This window comes from Narcine bancroftii, chromosome 14 (genome assembly GCF_036971445.1).
Source record: "Narcine bancroftii isolate sNarBan1 chromosome 14, sNarBan1.hap1, whole genome shotgun sequence".
Classification (NCBI taxonomy): Eukaryota; Metazoa; Chordata; class Chondrichthyes; order Torpediniformes; family Narcinidae; genus Narcine; species Narcine bancroftii.
The window spans coordinates 56938696-56959443 of NC_091482.1; the positions used below are offsets into that span (position 1 = coordinate 56938696).

Below are 20748 nucleotides of genomic sequence, written 5' to 3' on the forward strand. Positions count from 1 at the left end.
TAAATGAAATAATTGAGTTTAAGAATTGACTTTAATACTGCCTGCATGAAGTGGTCTAGTCAATTCACCATTTTAATTAGATTTTCATTCAGCCTGCTATATACTGGGTATCTTCAAATATTTATATTTCATGGTCAAAAAATGTAATTCTGATTTAATTCTGTAAAGTACAAATTGCACCAAGCCCTGAGCTGCCAATAAAGTGTGTGGCAAAGAAAAACACAAAATGGCCAGCTGCTGGAAGCTTGAGAAAATAATGGATTGCTGGGCAAACTCAGTGGGTCAGACAGATCCAAGCAAAGAAGCAGTCAACATTTCAGGCTGAGACTGTATGACAAACATAAATGTCAGGTATAGATTAGTTTAATATAATTATTGACATCAATTATATTTAACACCACAAAAATTGAATAAAATTAAATTGGATTTATCAGATAAATGTTTTAGATGTGGTGAAGAGATGGGAATCTTTTTATACTCTACTTGAACATGTTCTAAAGTAAGGTCTTTTTGGGTGGACTTAGGAAATGTTAAAAAACAAATTGCTGGTATTGTATTTCCACAAAATCCAGACATTTTGGGATTATAGAAGGAACAAGACCTAAGTTAAAAATGTCATTTTATCAATTAATATATTTATCAAAATAGCATTAGTGGAGACAAGGAAGTGTATTGAAGTGACTTGGAAATCAGATGCACATTTAGGTATGGAAAGATAGAATGCAAAAATTCAAAGTTGTATTCCTTTGCAGAAAATTGTATATAATTTAAGAAATAAATATCCTACCTTTTTACAAATTTGGAGCCCATATATGCAAAGTTTTGGGGTGAATATGTAAAAATATACTTCTGGTCTCTTAAGACCTGTGTTAATCTTCTCCAAAAATGTTTGTACAAATACTGAAGGACCCCAGTGTGAAAATCAATCATTTGAGCAATCCAGGAAATTACCTTGATCTTTTTTCTTTTTCTATATATTATATATGTGTGTATGTGTATATAATAGATATATATAAAATTTGTATTTTTTTTCCAGTAGAGGTGGATTTAAGTAGGGAGGAGAGGGTAAGGGTGGGGTAAAACTATCAAGTAAAAATTAATAATTTAACTATGTAAAGTTTATTAATTACATATATGGGAAACTTTTAAATAAAAAAAATCTTTTCTCAAGACTGCTCAGTCAACATTTTGAACCAAGACCAGCCCCTTGAACCTTGAATTAACAATGAGAAACCGGGCAGACAAGGCAGGTCAGGCAGTATCCATGGATAGAAATGGTCAGTCAGCATTTCCGGTTGCGACCCTTTAGCAACAAAGCATCTCATCATAAAATATTAACTGACCATTTCTATCCATGGATGCTGCTAACCTATTGAATCTCTCCAGTTTTTCTCTGTCCACTGGGGCATTCTATTTTCAGCAAGGAGGGGCAGACTACTTTGCAGGGGTGATATGGGAGTTTTCTTTCCCCTCCCCACCTGTCCTCATCCCACTTCTTCAATCTCATTTTGCACGATGAAACCACACTTACCTTAATGAGTGCCATTTGTTTGCCATCTAGTCCCCTCTTTCCCACCACCTTTCCAATGACCATTAAGCAGAAACTAGTAGTAGGACATTTAAATAATCACCAGAGACTCTCATATTCATAAAACAATATTTATTTATTTGCATAGATTAAATACTTGTCCTGAAGATGTATTGTCTTTATACACACATATAATATATATATATTTAGATATATATAAAATGTCTGGTTGTATGTCTGCATGTTTTGCACCGAGGACCAGAGAACGCTGTTTCATTGGGTTGTTCTTGTACAATCAGATAACAATAAACTTGGCATGACTTGACTTGAAATGAAGTAAGGAATAGAAACCACCTAAATTGTGGAAGGATATCTTCATGGTTGTTTCTCTCTCATTCCAGCTACTGCTGATGGACACCCAACCAAGCTAGTGTATCAAGTTTATGATGCATGTTGCCCTTCATGGACTGTCAGCCAGCAGTATGTTTACTGTTGATAGAGAGAGAAAAGGATTGTTATTTCAACCAAATGTGTACAATCAGTGTCAAGGAGCAGGTCAGGTGATTTAAAATGAAATCTAATAAAGTGCACGTTTCCCAGCTGGTGGATTTTTTTGGCTGTAGACCTAATTGATTCACTCCAGCTGGAAATTCTGTCAGCAAGAAAATCCCTCACAAAGCCCCCTTGACCCTTGCAAAATCATCACAAGGTAATAAAAATCTCATTTAAAGTTCCACCATTTGCTGCAAATTTTTATTGTGGTTCAGATCAGCCATTCTCAACAGGGGCCAGAGGATATTCAAGGGGAGCCATGGACTGGAATCATAAAATGTTTTGTATGGAGTCAGTCGGAGAGTACGGAAGAAACCAACTAAACTTGACTGCTTCACAGGGAAGGAGCCCATAAACTTTGAGTAAAGTCCTAAGGGGACCATAGCCAAAAAAGGTTGAGAATGGCTGGTTTATATATAAAACCCTTAAAAAAAAATTTCTACATTACTCATAACTCATTCATGAGCAAATACAGTCTGTGAATTCACTTAGGTTATAGTAATTCTTGCAGAGCTAAAAGTTTGTCATACAGATTTTTGTGCACAGCTTCAGGTTTAACAGTATCTGACTACCTTCCAGTTTGGGTGACATTTTTAAATGAAGCCCCATACAGGAAGGGAGAATTTTTAATTATTCACTATCAATTTTGTGGGTAAAGTTAATGATCTATTTACTAAAATTGGATTTTTTTTCATTTTGGAGATATATTTTTAACAATAAAGGAAATACCAATAAAGTTAGTTGATGAATGTGATAAGACTTTAAGTCATAGGAGCACATTGAAGCCACTCAGATGATGGAATCTGCTCTGCCATTCGAATCATGGTTGATGTATTTTTTTTCTTCAACCCTTTTTACCCAAAACCTTTGAGACCCTTACAAATGAAGAACCCATCAACCTCCACTTTAAATGTGCTAAATGACCTGGCTTACGAAACGACCTGTGGCAGGTAATTCCACAGATTCACTTCCCTTTGCCTGAAGAGATTTATTTTCGTCTTTGTTCTAAAGCAGGGGTGTCAAACTCAAATTCACGGAGGGCCAAAATTAAAAACTTGGACTTAGTCGAGGGCCGAACTAAATATTTATTGAAAATTTTCAACAACATCTGCATGTTTTCTCTTCTTTCAACATGTGTAATGTTAATCTTTTTCTTATTAAAATAAATGTTTAATAATAGTTTTGGATAAACTCTTTCATTGTCATTGGCCCATTTCCTTTGGAGCTCTGAAACCGTGCACATGACGAGTCAATGAGGGATGATTAAAGCAGTGGTCTTCAAACTTTTTCTTTCCACCCACAGACCACCTTAAGCAATCCCTTACTAATCACAGAGCACCAATGGCACAGGGACGCGAGTGGAAAGAAAAAGGTTGAGAACTGTTGTATTGTGGTAACTCCACATCTGATTAGGTTAATTGTTAGGCAAGTGGTCAGAGAAGGATCCCCCCCCCCCCCCCCACCCCAAGAAAGGCTTAAATCACAGGAACAAAAATAAGCTTCTGTCTCACTGCTCCCAATCTTACACACAGTCCTGATGTGGAATGTGGGGTCGCAGCTCCACGTTCACCCGAGTTCAGGTGCTGTCTGTGTGGAGTTTGTATGCTCTTGTCTTGGACCAACAGGTCGGTCGCCTGACGAAGGCACCCGAACCCCCAGTTGAAACGCCAGCGTCCGGGGCGGTGGAGGAATTGGCTGAGAAGAGCGCGTTGCTCCCACCCCCCTCCCATGGTTGGAGAGGGATTAAACTGCGATCTCATGGCGCCGGGCTCGTCTCCAACAAAAGGAGCGGGAGGCAGGGTCCGCCGCGCACGGAGCGAGGGGGAAGGCATCGCCAACGAGACGTTCGGTCCGGCGTCGCCGCTGAAGCGCAGACCCAGCGAGGAAGGTCCCCAACTCCAGCCGCGTCTGTGTGTCCGGGAGTCGGGCGGGCTGAGTGCGGCGCTCCGATCCCCGGGATTCGGGACTCTGAGATCCCTCCACACCTCCGGCGTCTTCATTTTCACCTTCAGTGTGCATGCGCTATACTGGCACGGCGGCCAGCGGACCCACTCTAATATATATTTAATATGATCTTGCGGGCCAAATATAATTATATCGCGGGCCAAATTTGGTCCGCGGGCCAGAGTTTGACATGTGTGCTCTAAAGGGATATCCTTTTATTCTGAGGATGTGCTGTCTTAGACTCTCCCACAACTGGAAACATCTTCTCCTTGTGCCCACTCTATTCAGTTAGCCTTAATGTTGTGGTAACTTATGAAGAGAGTTATTTCTGCTTTCAGTAAAATAATTTTACGGTGAGTACTGCTTGTCTGTTTTTAAAAATTGAGGTCAATTTAAGATCTTAGGTTAGTTGGTAATACATTTACCTCCTCCATTTTTTTTTGATTAGACTATTTTGTAATCTATATTAAGGGGGTTTTTACATTCTCTGAGATATTGTCCTTTGTGAAAGGTGATAAATCAAGGACCTGGTTGTCAGCTCTGATTTTCAAGTCAATGTGATCAATTTATTTTGTATATTGAAATTCAAATACAGTATATATGAATTAGGCTCAGGTCAATTGGTCCTTCAAGCTATTTAATAAGATGATGAAAAATCTAATTGTAACTTCAACTCACATTATACAGTATTTAGAAACTCTGCTTCCACTTGTGCTTTTGGAAGACTCCAGATGAAATACTTTAAAAAAAAAAAAAAAAATCCTTTTGCTTTTTTTTGATGCATTCTCATTTAGTCGGTTGGATATTCGATTTGCCAATGTGAGATGCAGTAGCTTGAAGAAATCAAGATTTTTGGTTCTTGATTTGATCATTTTGAAAGTTGATACTATGTTCATTTTATTCTGGATTTCTATTTATAGGTACCACAAAAGTGCAATAAGTATAGCATTATTTGAAAACAATGCTCTGCACCTTCCAGATTCCCCTTTCATATTAATCATCTTGCTGGGGAAAGTTGAATCTTAAGGTGTTGATTGGCGAATATTTTGATTCTGACCCTATCACCTTCAGAGAAATTGAGCTTGAGATGTTTACTAATGTCTTAGGAAGCAGACTTAAAATGTTAGGGACTTGCTGGCTCTAGGGAAGAAAGTTTCTAAATGTTTGCAAATAAAGATACTAATCGTCCATTCAAAAATCTTTCTAGCAAGTTGTTAATTTAACCTTCAAATGGCTGCCTGATAATATGCTGGTGATTGATTTTTAAAATATGCAACAGCTTTTCATCTTACTTGCTTTAGATGATTGAGCTTGTGATTCACTCTGTCGATTATTACCCAATTTTTTCACATCTTCCTGTTAATTCCAAGGCTCCCTCTCAATTCAGGAGTGCCCCCCTTCCCAAGCTCTCATCTCAGCAGTTCCCTTGAAACATGCTGCGTTTGCTAGAAATGTTTTTAATCCACTTTTTTGTAATAAAAGCTCATTAAAAGTGTGGTGTCACAGATTTGATTGGATTAACATCCAATAATCTGATAATCTGGCACCACTGGTTCCAAAATGGTCTGGATTAATGGAGTTTTGTTGATGTCCTTTGTTTTTAGCCAACAGGTGGCAGCAGTTAGCTATTCTTTAAAATATACTTGAGTAATGGTCTTTATTTCTGCAGGGATTATAATGTTCCTATAAACGAGATCCAAATTGACACGACGAAACCTCTTTGGCAATACTACTTCCTTTGTGGATTTAAAGGAATTCAGGTAAAGTAAAACAGTTTTTTAACAATTGTGCATCATTTTTAGAGCAATTCCAATTTTTGAATCCAGTAAACCAAGTATTTACGAAAGCAAAACTTGTGTACCTTGTGTAGTTATGTAAAAGAGAAAACTTACATAATAGTTACAGATTGGAAGCAAAGATGTCATGCATGTATCGAAGTAAGAAAGTTGTTCAAGTTGCACTCCAGAAATCTTAGCACAAAATTGGTGATTTTATGAAATCTTTCAGATAGACTGTGCAACCAAGGGTACATCTGCACTTCTAAGTGAACAAGAAAGATCCCATGACAACATTTTAAATAAATTCAGAAAAATTCTCCTATCACTGAACTTGAGAAGGGTATTTGAATTTTTTACTCTATTTTGATGTCCATTAAAACCATATCTGATCTGACCTTGCTTTAACTCCACCTTTCTGCCTGCTCCCTTGTAGTTCAAAAACCCCAGATTTCCCACGGGAATTGTGACAGAATATATTGTCATTGATACTACTACAGCACGAATACAGCCCAAATTGTCAATGCTGACCAACATAGTTGGTCATTTGCCTGTTTTTGGCCCATATCCATCTAAATCTTTCCTATCTAGTAACTGTAAATTAGTACTGCCAAGTCTCCCTCTTCTACAACACTCGTCAGAGCCCGATTATTCATTGTGTAAGTCCAACTCTGGTTTCACCTACCAAAGTGCAAACCTTGCACTTGTCAGAGTTAAATTCTATCTGTCATTACTTGGCCCACTTTCTTTGTCCACCTGCATCCTATTGTAATCTTAAATAACCTTCATTGAGAAGCACAAAAGAAGAAGAAACCAAGAAACTGTTTACCTTACCACCGATTTTTGGTGCCATCTGCAAGCTTGTTAACCATCCTAACTGTATTGTCATCCAAGTCATTGATAGATGACGAATGACAGTGGACTGTACATCGATTCCTTGAAGTTATTGGAGTTTTATGTGCAGTTCTGTTACTTGGCTAAAGGAAAAAATATAATCAAGCAGAAAATATTTACAAGAATGTTAACTGGATATTACCTTGAATTGCAAGGAGAAGGTGGATAAGTTGTGGCTTTTCCTGGAACGTAGGAGGCTAAGGGGGAACTTTATATAGATGTATGTGAGTGGCATAGATAAGATAAATAGTCATAACCTTTACCCAGAGTATGTAAATCTAAAACTAAATGGTGTAGATTTAAGATGAGAGGGGAATGATTTAAAAGGGATCTGAAGGGCATCTTCTCCACACAGAAGATGGTGGATGGGTTGAACTTGCTGCAAGAGGAAGTCATGGTAATAAAAATGTATTTTCAAGGGCTGAGGTGATGAAATCGTGATTGAGACAATATTTGGAGATGTTGATAGGAAAGTCAGACCAAAATGTTAACATAAACACAAAAATGGGATTAGACTGAATGCTTAATTGGTGAAAATAAGTGAAGGGCCAAGTGCTCATTAAACTACTATGTCTTGTGTAAGACCTTTCCACTTTGTTTATAGTTTAAAAACTGTTTCTACAAACCAATATCAAGCTATGACAACTGTATTCATGATTCTTGGATTGTCTTGTTTTAAAATTGGATGCAAATGTATTTTCCCATCTAATATTTTAGAAAACAGTAATATTCCGATAATCTGTCACACTTGGGACTTCGGTGTTGTAATGTCAAATTTTTTGAAATATGAAATGTTATTTGAATTAATATCCCAACAAACTTTCAAATCACTTTTTTTTAATGTTTATATATTAAATAATTTTCCAGTGAACTCAGCAAGCATAAAAAGTGGAAGAGAATTTGAAAGGGAGTACAGGAACCGGGGCTCTGGTGATCTCCAAAAGAATCATGGGAAACAAGCCCTAGTGAGTTAAAAGTGAGAAATGGGGTTGGGGTTTGTTAAAATGGAAACATTACCAAAATACTGAGATATCCGAATAGTTGGATAACATCTGATAAGAAAATGCGAGAAATACTCAACTGGTTAGGCTGGAATTGTTGAAACAGAAAATGTTAGCATTAGTAATCATAACAGGGCAATGCTGGGAGTAGTCAGCGGATAGCTGAGTATTCCCAGCATTTTCTGTTTTAATTTTCGATTTCCAGCATCTGTAATTTTTCAATTTCCAACAGATTATCAGAGCTTTACTTCAGTTTGTTTTGAAAGAACTTTGGGCATGCAATGCAGACTAACCTGAGAAATAGCCACAATGAAAAATAACTTAATAACAGGGACATTAAATTTCCATTTGTCATAATCATTGAACTTTCTAAATTAATAGGTTGTTTCAGCATTATTCTTTCCATCTAGATTTGAAATCATGGTAATGTGTTTTGGTTATTGTGCCCTTGCTTTCAAGTACAACTTTGAAGAGTTTAGAAATTGTTTTTAAATTTCAATGAAAAACTAAGATGTACAAGTTTTATTTTTAGTCATTGCAATGAATGCTTATCTCTTCTGTGCATTAGGTAATTTTGCAGACTGTGGTGCAAATTAAAGTGGCTCCAAACCTGAACTTAAACATAATTCTAGGTTTACATACTGAAGTTTTTATTTCCACTAAAAATACACCAGGCAATAACTTTCAAGTATAGTAAAACTCAATTATTGGTAATCCAGCCCATTCAGGATTTTAGTGGTGCTGGGCTGGCAGATTTTCAAGTCTATTTGATGTTGTTATAATAAATACATCAACACCATTTTTTGTTTAAAGTGTTACATAATAGTACAATAAATTTGTTATCCAACCCGATGCATTTTAAGGGAGCGCAGGAAACCGAGCCAGGTAAGTTTATGGGATTGCTGAATTTAAGGGAAATGGGAACAGATGCCCCATTAAAAGGACCATGAGAATCATCACCCTGTAACCCAGATAATATACCAAACAATTGGATAGCAAGCTATCAGCATTTCTCTGCAGTCTTGTATACAAAAGTGCCATTTATATTTTTGGAAAAAAAAGATTTTAAGTAGAAACTGGATCATAGTTTAAAAGTAGTGACCAGGTTAGAAACAGAAATTGGAATTTTAAATGAAAAAGTAATGGAAGTGGAAGAAAAAAATGGATGAAACTATGAAAAGAATAGTTAAAGTGGAAAAAGAATTAAATGAATGGGCATCAGAAAAAGCAAAAATATTGGAAAAGACAGAATCTTTAGAAAATTTTAGTAGACGTAATAATATTAAAATAGTGGGACTCGAAGAGGATGTGGAGGGAGTAAATCCCAATCACTTCTTTCAAGAATGGTTACCAAGTTTCCTGGGAGAACAAAATGTTGGAGTTAAGATAGAAATTGAGGAAGTATATAGATCTCATTATCCACGTTCAGGAATGAATCCAAAACCTTGCACTATATTGATTTAGATGTATGACATTTAATAATCATGAAAAAAATATTAAGAGCTGCAGCGAAAAAGGTTGTGTAGAAGGGAACTTAATCCACTGAGGAGCACCCTTTGGAAAAAAAGCTTACAAATTTGTACTGTGTTAACCATCCAATTTGAAAATCGTGATGCCAAATGGACAAAATAAGTTTTTTTTACTGATATTGAAACAGCAGAGAATGTTGAGAACAAATTACCAACCTTGAAGCAAATTAAAAGAGGATGAGAGGATTTCTTTAAACCTGATTCTATAAATCTGAATTATGATATTATTTCTTCCTGTGTATTTGTATTTGTTTAATATTAAACCATTGGGTAAAAAAAAGTGTGTAAAAATTTCATGAAATTGTTTTGCCTGGGAGGTTGGAAGGCTAGCTTTCATAATCCATACATACATGTTTGTTTGTGGGTTTTCCCACTCCCCATAAAATAGAGGGGGGGGGGGCGTAATTTTGATTTTTACACTGAAGAGAGGGTTTCTCACTTTTTTTCCTTTTTACTTTTTTTTCGGACTTCATATATTTTTTGGCAAGTGTTGTTGATATTGGGCTTTGATGTTTGAGAAAAGTGAAAATGGCTTTGAAAGGAATATGATGTTGGGGGATAGAAGGAACAATAATAAGTGTTTTTTGTGTGGAATATGATAACAAAAGATTTTAAGTGATGTTATAAATTTTCAGTTACTTTTATACATTTTTGAAATTCACACTGATATTCTTAAGATTTGGTGAAAAGGGGAAAAGATCTCTTGTTTTGATACTAGTCCTAAAAAAAATTCTATTCTTAATAATAGTACTTTTTTTCTGCGAAGTGTTGTTAGTAGTGGACCCTCTTTTGAGAGAAGGGGAATGACTTTTGAAAGGAATGAGGTATGGGAGGAGTGGGGGTGGGTAGAATAGATTTTAATTTTAAGTCAATATGTAATATGGTTTACATGTTTATATTGTACAATGAATTTTAAATATAGATGAATGTATGATTTATATGATTATATTGTACAATGTGAATATGGATAAATGTATGACTTAAAAACTTCAAAATAAAATATTCAAAAAGAAGTGCGCACAATTTATAACGGGCGTGGGAAAGTCAAACCGGCAATTTGGAGCGATCATGGGAATGTAATAGCGGCATTGAAAGAACGCACACAATTTATAGCAGCTGTGGGGAAAGTCGCACCAGCAATTTATAGCAAGTGAGGGAATGTAATAGCAGCGTTGAAAGAAGTCTTTCAATTTATAGCAGGCATGTAAAATTTTGATCTGGGGAATATCTCTTTGACCTGAGTGCCATGGTATTCCGAGAAACCAGACATTCTGGCGAGGGCCGACCCGTCCCCTGAGGGAGGAGATTAACATATCAAGTGCCTCTGATCTGAGACAACATTAGGATGATTCTGCCCTATGGAGTCAGTTTAATCATCCTCATTACATCAAATCAAACCATAACATTCTCAATTGCACACTGTTTTTAATAAGATAGACTTTAAAAAAAAGGCTTTTTAAATCATGACAGAATTAAAACCCTGCTTAACTCTGAAGCCTGTCGTTGATCTATTTAATTTATTTCTCTCCAAAGCTGGTTAATATGTTGCAGGAGAATATCATCTATATAATGTGCGATTGACACCTCTGAGGGAAGTTGATTGGGTGTTAATTGCACGAGATTATCTGTGGAAGAAACTGGGACTATGTTATGTGTTTTATCTCATGTCTCAATTAAGGGAAAATTGCTTTTGTCAGTTGGAATTTAGAATGCTACACCCACGTGCTATACGAAAATATTCTTACACATTTTATGATTTTCTGTGTGTTATATGCGTGTGCACGTTATATTGAGTGAAAATATGGTAAGTGATGGTTCAGTGCTTTAGTCTTAATTTAAATGAATAGAATCTAATGTTACAACAGTTTTATTTTGAATATCCAGATCATTTCTAATGTGGAGGAAGCTATTGAATAATTTTCCAGCATTATTTTGAAATTAAGCTATTCCATTTCTGAAAATTTGACTTTTAATATTTATTCTTAGAATAAGCTCAGAAAACTGCCCTGCTTGGTAAACATGAGGTTTCATCTATTAGAACCAGTCATGAGTATTTATCACAGTGCTGACTTTAGCCTGTTTCATGGTGGAGAGTGGTTTTGAATATCACAATGTGCAATGAAATAGATAGGCCAAAATGTTTTTCCAATTATATTTCTAATTCTCCATTAAAAGAGTGATATTGGGATTTAAGAGAAAATAATGGGCCATTTTTTTTTCCACAGGAAAATAATGTTATTAATGAGCTTAAATTGAACATTATTCAGGACCTTGAATACATTAGGGTAGATTGCTTTACAATCGGAAAAAAATAAGTTAAATACTGGGTGGCTTAGAATACAGTGTAATTCCTGATCTTTATGAAGGAACAAACAAACAGCTGGAGTTTCTTGGATTGGGAACTCGTAGTGATACCCGAGGCTAGCGGTCATCAATGTTTTTTAAGCAGGGACTATTTGAGCAAAAATCTTTAAGGAAACTACATTAATGCAGACAATAGTTGATTGCCTTATACTCGTTTTCCACATAATCTCTCACCAATGTATGTACTTTGGCTGCAGTACGGGAGCCCTTGTACTCCCTGCCCATTCTTAACCCTGCCACACACTTAGTCTTCCTTGTTTCTGAATTCAGAGTTTCTATCATCCCCTCAACCCCAAGCATTTTGACTTCTCCCATATTTCTCTGTACACATCCTCTTCAGCCCTTGTCACTTCTTTTCTCTCTGTCACAGATCGCAGCATTTCCATTTGTGTTGGTTCTTGCCTTAGAGTTGTGCACCTGCTCAGCTGATACTTCATCCACATACTTGACCTTATCGTTGGCTAGTCTCTCTCAGCACTCCTAATGCTGTTGCCAATGCTGCCCTTCCACTAACCTGACCCCATTCTCAGTCATGCTATGGTCTCTGGCTCTGACCCATTACCCACTACACTGTGCACACCTATCCTGCTCCAGATCATGGTCTATTTGAATGCCTGCCCACATTCCCAGTCAAACATGGACAACCCAAGTTCTCCAAAAGCTCCAAAATGTTAATTGGATCTGGCAGTTGTTTGTGGGCCTTGCAATGAAAGTCAATACCCTATGTTACGATAACTGGTCACAGACAATGATGGTCGTTTTCTTCTCGGTATGAATAATTGGCTGAATGTTGCTTAACTGCTGAGGATCATTTATCGCTTCTCATCCCCAGCATGTAATTCTTCCATCCAAGTTAGGACAAAAGATATGATTTATTTTTGCAGCATGGTTCTGGTGGAATCCAAACTGAACATCTGTGAGCAGTGTTTTAGAAAAACTGTCACTTGCTGAGGCTATATATGATATTTTTATTATCTAATTGATAATTAGGAGTTTGATAAGACAGCAATTGATATATTTGCTTTGTGCCTTGCACATACATAGACAATTTGCCAAGTACATGTCGAGTTTGATTTGTTTCTAATTTTTCATCAAAGAATCAAATATTTCAGCAGATATATCCATGTCTTCATTTACTAGATGGTTGTTGAATTAGAGTTATAGAGCTTGGAACTGGGCTGTTGGCCTAACTTGCCCACACAGACCAAAACGTCCCACCCATCTACCTGTGTTTGGTCCATATCCCTCTTAGCTCTCCTACCTATGTGTCTGTCCAAATGTTTCTTAAACTTTGCAATAATACGTGCCTCAACTACCTCCCTTGGGAGCTTGTTCCATAGACTCACCACCCTCTTTTTTAAAAAAAAAAACATGGTAACCTCAGGGTTCCTATTAAATCTCTTCTTCCTCACTTTAATCCTATGTCCTCTGGTTACCTATTCCTCTACTCTAAGCAAATGACTCTGCCTTCATCAAATTCAGGGAAATAAAAGCGAAATGCTATTATAAAATTGCTATATGTTTTAAAAGTGACTTGGTATAAAAATCTTTTAGGACATATGGACTTTATAGTGCAAGATTTCTCTAGGATTCCTTTGAATTTGTACCACTGGTTTTAATTCAGCACAAATACCTGTTGTAATATTCCAGGCAGGTGTGATGTAAAATAGTGAAAGAGTTATTTGTTTTCTTTCCAAATCCACATTTTGATCTGTCCGATAGGAAAAAAAAATCTATATCTTGAACATAAGGGAAACAAATTGAAAAGCAAAATATTGGAGCACTGAAAAAGTTAATTTGTTTTAGTTCAGCACTTGATTTTCCTTAAATTAATTCACTTTACCACACGGCAGAGCTGGGAAGATAAGTGATAAAACAAGAATGAATTGAACACTATTTGACAGATGGTCAAATGGTATAAAAAAGAGAAAGTAATCGGATGTTCTGATAACAAATGAATGCCAGCACCTATATGTTTTTTCCTTCCCCCATTTCAAGGTCGTTGAGTTCAATTTAAATGTGGGTAAATAAATTTGAAAGGAGAGCTCCAGGCTAAACACTAACTGTAGTTGGTCTTTGGTGTTTTATATCCCATTGAAAAATAGAAGTCATTTCTGTTCATGAGTTCCTTTGATGTGTGTGCATGCGTGTGAGTACGTGCATGCCAGATGTGAGACAGAGTTGCATTTGGTGCCATATTCGCACATTTTTGGACACTGAAGAGTTTGAGAACAGTGGCAAACTAATAATTTGCTTGATTGAAAGTTTCCGTTCACTTTGCTTTGGCATCTTAATTGGGTTGAAGTAATGTATGAATACTGTATGGAGAATGCCTTAAAAATGGTAGAAAGGAAAATGTTGGGTGGGACAGTTCAAACAAGTGCAACTGGACTGGCTACTTGTATTGACAAATGCTTTTTTTAAATTCAGTCAAAGATCAATGATTCTTATGTGGTGAAAGAAACTGATGATGGAGACTTTACACTTCCTTGTGCTCAAACAAGTGGTGTCTTTAATGTTTTTAATGACTTTGTTCTCAGTGACATTCCTGATTATTTTGAAACCTGCATGGGATTAGTTCTATCATACTTACTCCAAGGATGGGAGTAATTATTTCTCTTCTGTTTGGCAACACTTCGCTCAGATTAGAATTTTTTAAATGGGAGAAATTGCAGACTAAAACCTCAAACTCATTTGAAAGCACACATTGTGTAGAATGTCAGTACATTATGCTGGGTTGATGGGGAGGGGGGGGGGGGGGGTCACATAGGCTCAGGCTTTTACACTGCAAATCAGGTCCCTAAAGTAGTTTAAAATAAGAGTGTTAAAGGTTCTAAGGAGAGAGCCTGTTTATATTAATTTGAATTTCTAACTCCACTGGGATACGAGTAAAGCAATACTTGGCAGCCTTCTTTTTCTAAACCCAAAGCATTTTGTGAAACATTGCGTGATAGTTTTATAAGCTACATTCATGCAAGAGTCGAACCCTGTGGATCAGCGCTGCTTAGACATATTACTCAAACCTTTTTTTTTCAGATTAGGTTTGGCTAGAGTTCTTGAGAACAAAATAACTGGCATTAATATTTCAACTCATAATTTGTTTTCAAGCTGGCAAGGGAATTGCAGATGTAACTGCTAATTTTTTATAACAAAATGTTATTTTCATATAGTTTTGCATTCAAACTTTATACTTCCATTTCACTCGGGGACAATTCTATAAGGTTTGCCGTCTGCTTAAAATTTCAGGAGTTTTTATTACTTGTCTATTTTTTCCAATAAGAGCTATATCCAAGGGATTTTTTTTGGTGATTTTATATATTGGCAAAGGACAACATTTTTGTCGTGAGAGGCATTTCTGTATTGTGCAACTGTCCTGACCCTAACAACAAATCTTAAGACTTAAATACGTAGTTTACTCTGGAGTAAAATATATTACCCATAATTGTATTTTCCTCCCAAACCCAGCCAATTTAGGGAGGTAACTGAGTTACGGGAAAATTGCTCTGTCACGGAATCTTTTCTATGAAGGTGAAAAGTGTATATTGTTTTGAGTGGCCTGATTTCATTTTATATAACTGCTTTTCAACGGGTGAATTTCTTTCGGTAATAACTGCTGTTATTTGATTTGTGGTTACTGTAAAACTATTTGCCATCATTATGGGATATTTTAATTATGCAGAGGTAAATTGAGTTAAATTCTTTAGTATTGGGTGAGATCTGTGAAATGTATTTAAGTATTTAAGGTAGAGAGTATAACGTACAGATGCTGGTACAAGCCTGAAGTTAGGAGACTTGAGTATTTATGATGCAAATTCAAAGCAATAGAGTAGGCAAAGCAGAAACAAAGGAAAGCTATCAGAGATTACCATTAGAGAGCAGTCTTATAGAGAAAAAACTTGGGCAGCATGGTTAGTTTAATGGTTAGCATAATGCTATAGCTGTACCAGCAACTCAGATTTGAATCTGGTGCTGACTGTAAAGAGTTCTCCCTGTGTCTGTGTGTGTTACTTCTGGGTGTTCCAATTTGCTCCCACCCTTCAAAAATATACATGAATTGTCAGTTAATTGGTGTATTTGGGGGGCACAGGCTTGTGGGCCAGAAGGGCTGTATGTCTAAATTTAAATTGAAGTCTAGTCAGCTGTAGAGCAGCAGCTCTTCTTTGTCAGTAGATGCTTAAAAGAGAAAATTGCATCGGGGGTCGTGGAATCTATCACTGATTCTTTTTAGTGTTTGTAGGTTGACCAATAATTCATGTGTTCCGTTTCTGTTCCTAATTACTGCATTAGAGAAGTGTTATTATCCCGTTTATGTGTCGGGTATTCACATCAGCATCATCGCTGCAGATGTATTTCTGAGATGCTATAACCTATGTGGGGATCAAAGCTTGTGGCCTTCGATGAGCTCCATTGACTTTCCAAACTTTGGTGTTAAAATTGCTTTGCTGGGTGGTTGCATGACATCAAACGGCATGGAGTAATAATGATGAGGTAGGTCGTGGAAGCAGATTCATCAATATTTTAAGTGGATGCATCTTGGTGCATCACTGAATGGAAGGGTATGGAGAAATGGCACAGAAGCAGAGTTGAGACCAGCCTAGATCACCCATGATTACATTAAATGGCATAGAAAGCTTGAAGGGCTTGGTGGTCTGCTCCTATTTTCTTGTCTTCTTTCTAGGTCAAGGTTTACAGGAAACTAATTATTTTCCTTGAATTGCTATATTTAGTGAAGGGTGATAACACTGTAACTGATGGATTGTGGTTTCTGGGTAAGGAAATGTTTGCCAATAGAGGCAGCCGGAGGATTGAAGAGGACTTGAGCATTCCAGTCATGTACTGAATTGCATTGTTCGGTTAGCTATTAAGTTAATTGTGGCCTCAGTTGGGCCACCCCAGTGTGCAGGGGTCATCCCAGATGTCCTGGTGCAAAACTGAATCAACCACCTCAGTCACGTTGAAATGTATGTCAGACTGATTGGCTACCCTTTAGGTAGTTTTAAAAAAAATTATGGTTGATTTGCAGACTGAATTTATTTCCCGAGAGGTTGGTTCGGGATATCGTCTCGCAGTGTGGCCACAAATAATCCTTTCAAGATGCTTTGATTCTTCTGCTATCAAGCTGAATCTTGATAACATTGATTACAATTAAACTCCTATGTGAAAACTTGTTCCTGCTGTTTCGAATGGACTTGAATGAGGTTAATTATGGCTGCTTGCATAGGTGAGATGATATCACCTGTATATTATTGCTACACATTTTCTATAGAGTCCTGCAGTGTGGAAACAGGACAGTTTGCCCGCCATCCACACTGATCATCTATGTTAGTCCCTTTTCCAGCACTTGGCCGATAGCCTTCGTGATTCAAGTACCATTGTAGATATTTCTTCAGGGTCATTATCCCTTCCTCCATCATTCTTGGCCAATATTCCAGTCATCCACTGCAACAAAATTGTTACTCAGATCCCCTCCACTAGAGTGAAAAGTTTCTTCCCAACCTTTTCTACACTGGTCATAATTTTGTACTCGTCCATCAGGTCATTCCAGCTTGGTCGCTCCTCTGCTCCAGGGAAAACTAATACTATTCATTCTGGTCAAAATTGTAATAAATTTCCTCTGTATCCTCTCCCAGTGCAATAATGATCCTCTCATGTAATAAACTTCATTGTAAATGTACAGGGAGGACAACATTTGATAAGTTAAAATTAACTGAACTATTAAGAGAGCAGGTATGTATTCAAAGTGATGGTTTGGACTTGGTGTGGCCTTAAAACCATTGACATTTGTATACTTGCTTAATAAACTTTTCTGCAGCTTTTGACAGGTTAGAAACTAAATGAGTGTAATCTGACACTCCTGTAATCTTTTTGGTGTTGTTCCTTCAAAATATTTTGCTATATATTTGTGTCTTTTGTGATTTTCAATTTTTTTAAAATAAGTATGTTTAATTGTTTAAAAGTGAACACCATTGTAATGTTTTGTGCATCTCAATTTCTGTTATCTCAGCTTTATTGTCACAAGCTACCATGCCAAATTTAATAACATGGATAACATTTTGAGGTGCAGCTTTAAATAACTATAGTATTTGCTTTGGTTGATTTGCAAATGTTAAATTAATATTGGTCTCAGGACTCAAAGCCTCTCACTGTTGCATAAGAATTGAAAATGCTTTAAAGCTTTTATAACTGTGGGGCACAAAACAATGCCTTAAGGAGTGGGGATGACCAGAAGGTCGCAGAATTTCTGAAAGTGGTACCACAGGCAGATAACGGAGTGGAAAAAGGTACTGTAAACAAGATCATAAGACATCGGAGCAAGTATAGGCTGTTCAGCCCATTGAGTCTGCCCCACTATTTAATCATGAGCTGATCTATTTTCCCACTCAGCCCCACTGCCCAATATCCTGATGCCCTGGCTAATCATGAACATCAATCTTGGTCTTAAATACACCCAATGACCTGGCCTCTACAACCACCTTTGGCAACAAATTCCACAGATTCTCTGCCCCCGAATAAAGAAATTCCTCTGCATTTCTGTTCTAAGTGAATGCCCTTCAATACTGAAGTAGTGCCCTCTTGTCCTAGACTCTCCCACCATGGGAAATTATCTTTCTACGCCTGTTCATGTCTTTCTACATTTGAAATATTTCAACACAATCACTCGTCATTCTAAATTCTGACGAGTACAGGCCAAGAGCTGTCAAACAGTCCAACGAAAGTGCATCCTTTCTTAAATGAGAATCCCAAAACTGATCACTACACTCTGTGAGTTCTCATTAGTGCCTTATAAAGCCTCACCATCACATCCCTGCTCTTATATTCTATTCCTTCTTGAAATGAATGGGAATACTTGTCCATGTTGGCCTGGGCAACATGGAGGAAGCTTATTGTACAGACTTGTAAAAAAATGCAGCTAGGGTACTGAGTATATTTGGTCACCACCAAATATAAAGGACAATATTACACTGGAGACAGTGAGGAGAATCAGTATCATACTGTCAAGGATGGAGCAATTCCTTTATAAAGTGAGACTAAATAGGCTGCATGGAGTTTCCTTGGAGCAAAGGACAGATAGCAAGAAAATCTTCCCCGAAGCTTAGTTACCTAAAGCTAACAGGGATAGGTTTAGATAAGGGGTAACATGATCAAAAGGGATTGAGGCAGAAGTTTTTCATCAGGAAGGCAATTGGAATTTGGAACATGCTGCCTTGATGGAACATTTAAAGGTTCTTGAGACAAGCACTTGACTCTCATAGGGATAGAATGTGCCGTGTTGCTCTGACTGTGCGAGAGTTGGTAAAGTTCAAAACCTTTGGGAGTTTGCCATGCTGGTGTGTGGCTAGCCCTGGGCACGTTAAAATGATGGCTCAAGTACTTTGTGCTTTGCATTGTTTAATTAGTAAGAATAAGGATAACTTCTGCAAGGAATTTCTTGCTGGGGAATCTCCAGAAGGTACATTTAGGCTGAGTGGAGATGTGTGCAGTAAGTGCAGGTGGTTTATGGCTTCTATCAAAATCTGGCCTAAGTGTACAGCAATAAAGAAGCATTTGATATGAAGTACATTCTTAAGTACTTTATAAGAAATACACACTGAAAGCTTCAATATATGAAAGAGGATTTATGTTTTATCTGCACAGATTCAAAATTACATTCCACTTTTATTTTGCTAGGAACATTTCAATCTCCCGACATCCTGTGGAATAAACTGCATGATTGATGGCACAATCCCAGCCAGCTCAGGACTTTCTAGCTCAAGTGCGTTAGTCTGTTGTGCAGGTCTCATCACCATGAGAGCGAATGGAAAGGTCCTATCAAAGGTACGATATCTATGCGTTTTGTTTCATTACAATGAACATCACTGCTTGGGTTGTTTATTAGACTGTTCAGAATCAGAATTTATTGTCATGAACAAGTCATAAAATTGGTGTTTTTCAGCAGCGTCTTCGAGCAAACGTTCATCTTCTAACTATTTTACAACATTAATATATAAATAAAATTTAAAAAAATAGTTGTGCATGAAAAGTAAGGCAGTGTCTTTGGTTCATTGATTATTCAGGGATCTGATGGCGGAGGGGAAGATGTTGTCCCTGTACCGCTGAGTGCTCATCTTTAGTCTCCTGTACCTTTTTCCCGATGGTAGCAGAGTGAAGAGGGCGTGGCCCGTTTGGTGGGGATCCTTGAGGATAGAGGTTGCTTTTTCAAGACACCGCCTCATGTAGATGTCCTTGATGGAGTGAAGACTGGTGCCTGCGATGTCACAGGCCAAGTTAACCCTCTGGAATTTATTCTTGTTCTGAGAGTTGTCCCCCACCATACCAGTCAGTGATGCAACCAGCCAGAATATTCTCCACAGTACATGGAGATGCCATGTCCTGCGTCCATCGTCTGGAGTGCACCCAGAACCGGTGTCCGCAGCACTTAGTGTGCGCCCAGAGCTGTAACCTATAACCTGTCCAGTGTGCTTGGTCTGAAACCTGTAGAAGTTTCCGAGAGTTTTCGGTGACGTACTGAATCTCCTCAGACACCTCACAAAATATAGCCGCTGGCAAGCCTTCTTTGTGAATGCATCAACATGGAGGCTCCAGGACAGATCCTCTGAGATTTGAAGTTCTTGAGACTCTCCACTACTGAGGCCTTGATGTGGACTGGGTTGTGTTCCCCAGACTTCCTTCTGAAATCCACAATCAACTCCTTAGTTTTGCTAATGTTAATGTTGAGCGCAAGGTGGTTGTCGTTACACCATTCAATGAGTTGACGGATCACTTACCATTGGATTTTTAATATCTCAAGCAAAGCATGTCAAAGATACTTCACTGAATGAAGAAAACAGTAACTGTAGATTTAGTGGTAATGAGTGAGAGTTTAGTTGGTGACCTAGGAAATTGGAGCTCTAGCTGTAAGTGGTAATCCTTTTCCATGGAAATGCTTTGACATCCAGCAAGATGCAATGTGCCCCCTTTCCCTCCCCCTCCCCCTTAGCACGATCACCACATCTTTGATAAACTATTCATTAAAATGAATTTTGAGGGTCTCTGAGATTGGAAAGTGGGGAACAGCAACTTACAATTATATGAAATAATTACCTTTTTTGAGAATAGCAGGGAATTGTGATCATAGTTCAGGCAATGACGCAAACTAATCTCTGCAACAATTCGTTGACATT

At 37.4% G+C, this 20748-nt stretch overlaps 1 protein-coding gene across 1 annotated transcript in view; it reads left to right on the forward strand.

Annotated features, from left to right (window-relative positions):
* galk2 (galactokinase 2) overlaps nt 1-20748 on the forward strand; it is a 72267-nt gene that overhangs the window by 8561 nt on the left and 42958 nt on the right. Inside the window, exons 4-5 of the mRNA XM_069910553.1 lie at nt 5650-5784; nt 19256-19402. Of these exons, the coding sequence (XP_069766654.1) occupies nt 5650-5784; nt 19256-19402 (282 nt within the window). The remainder of the gene's footprint in view (nt 1-5649; nt 5785-19255; nt 19403-20748) is intronic.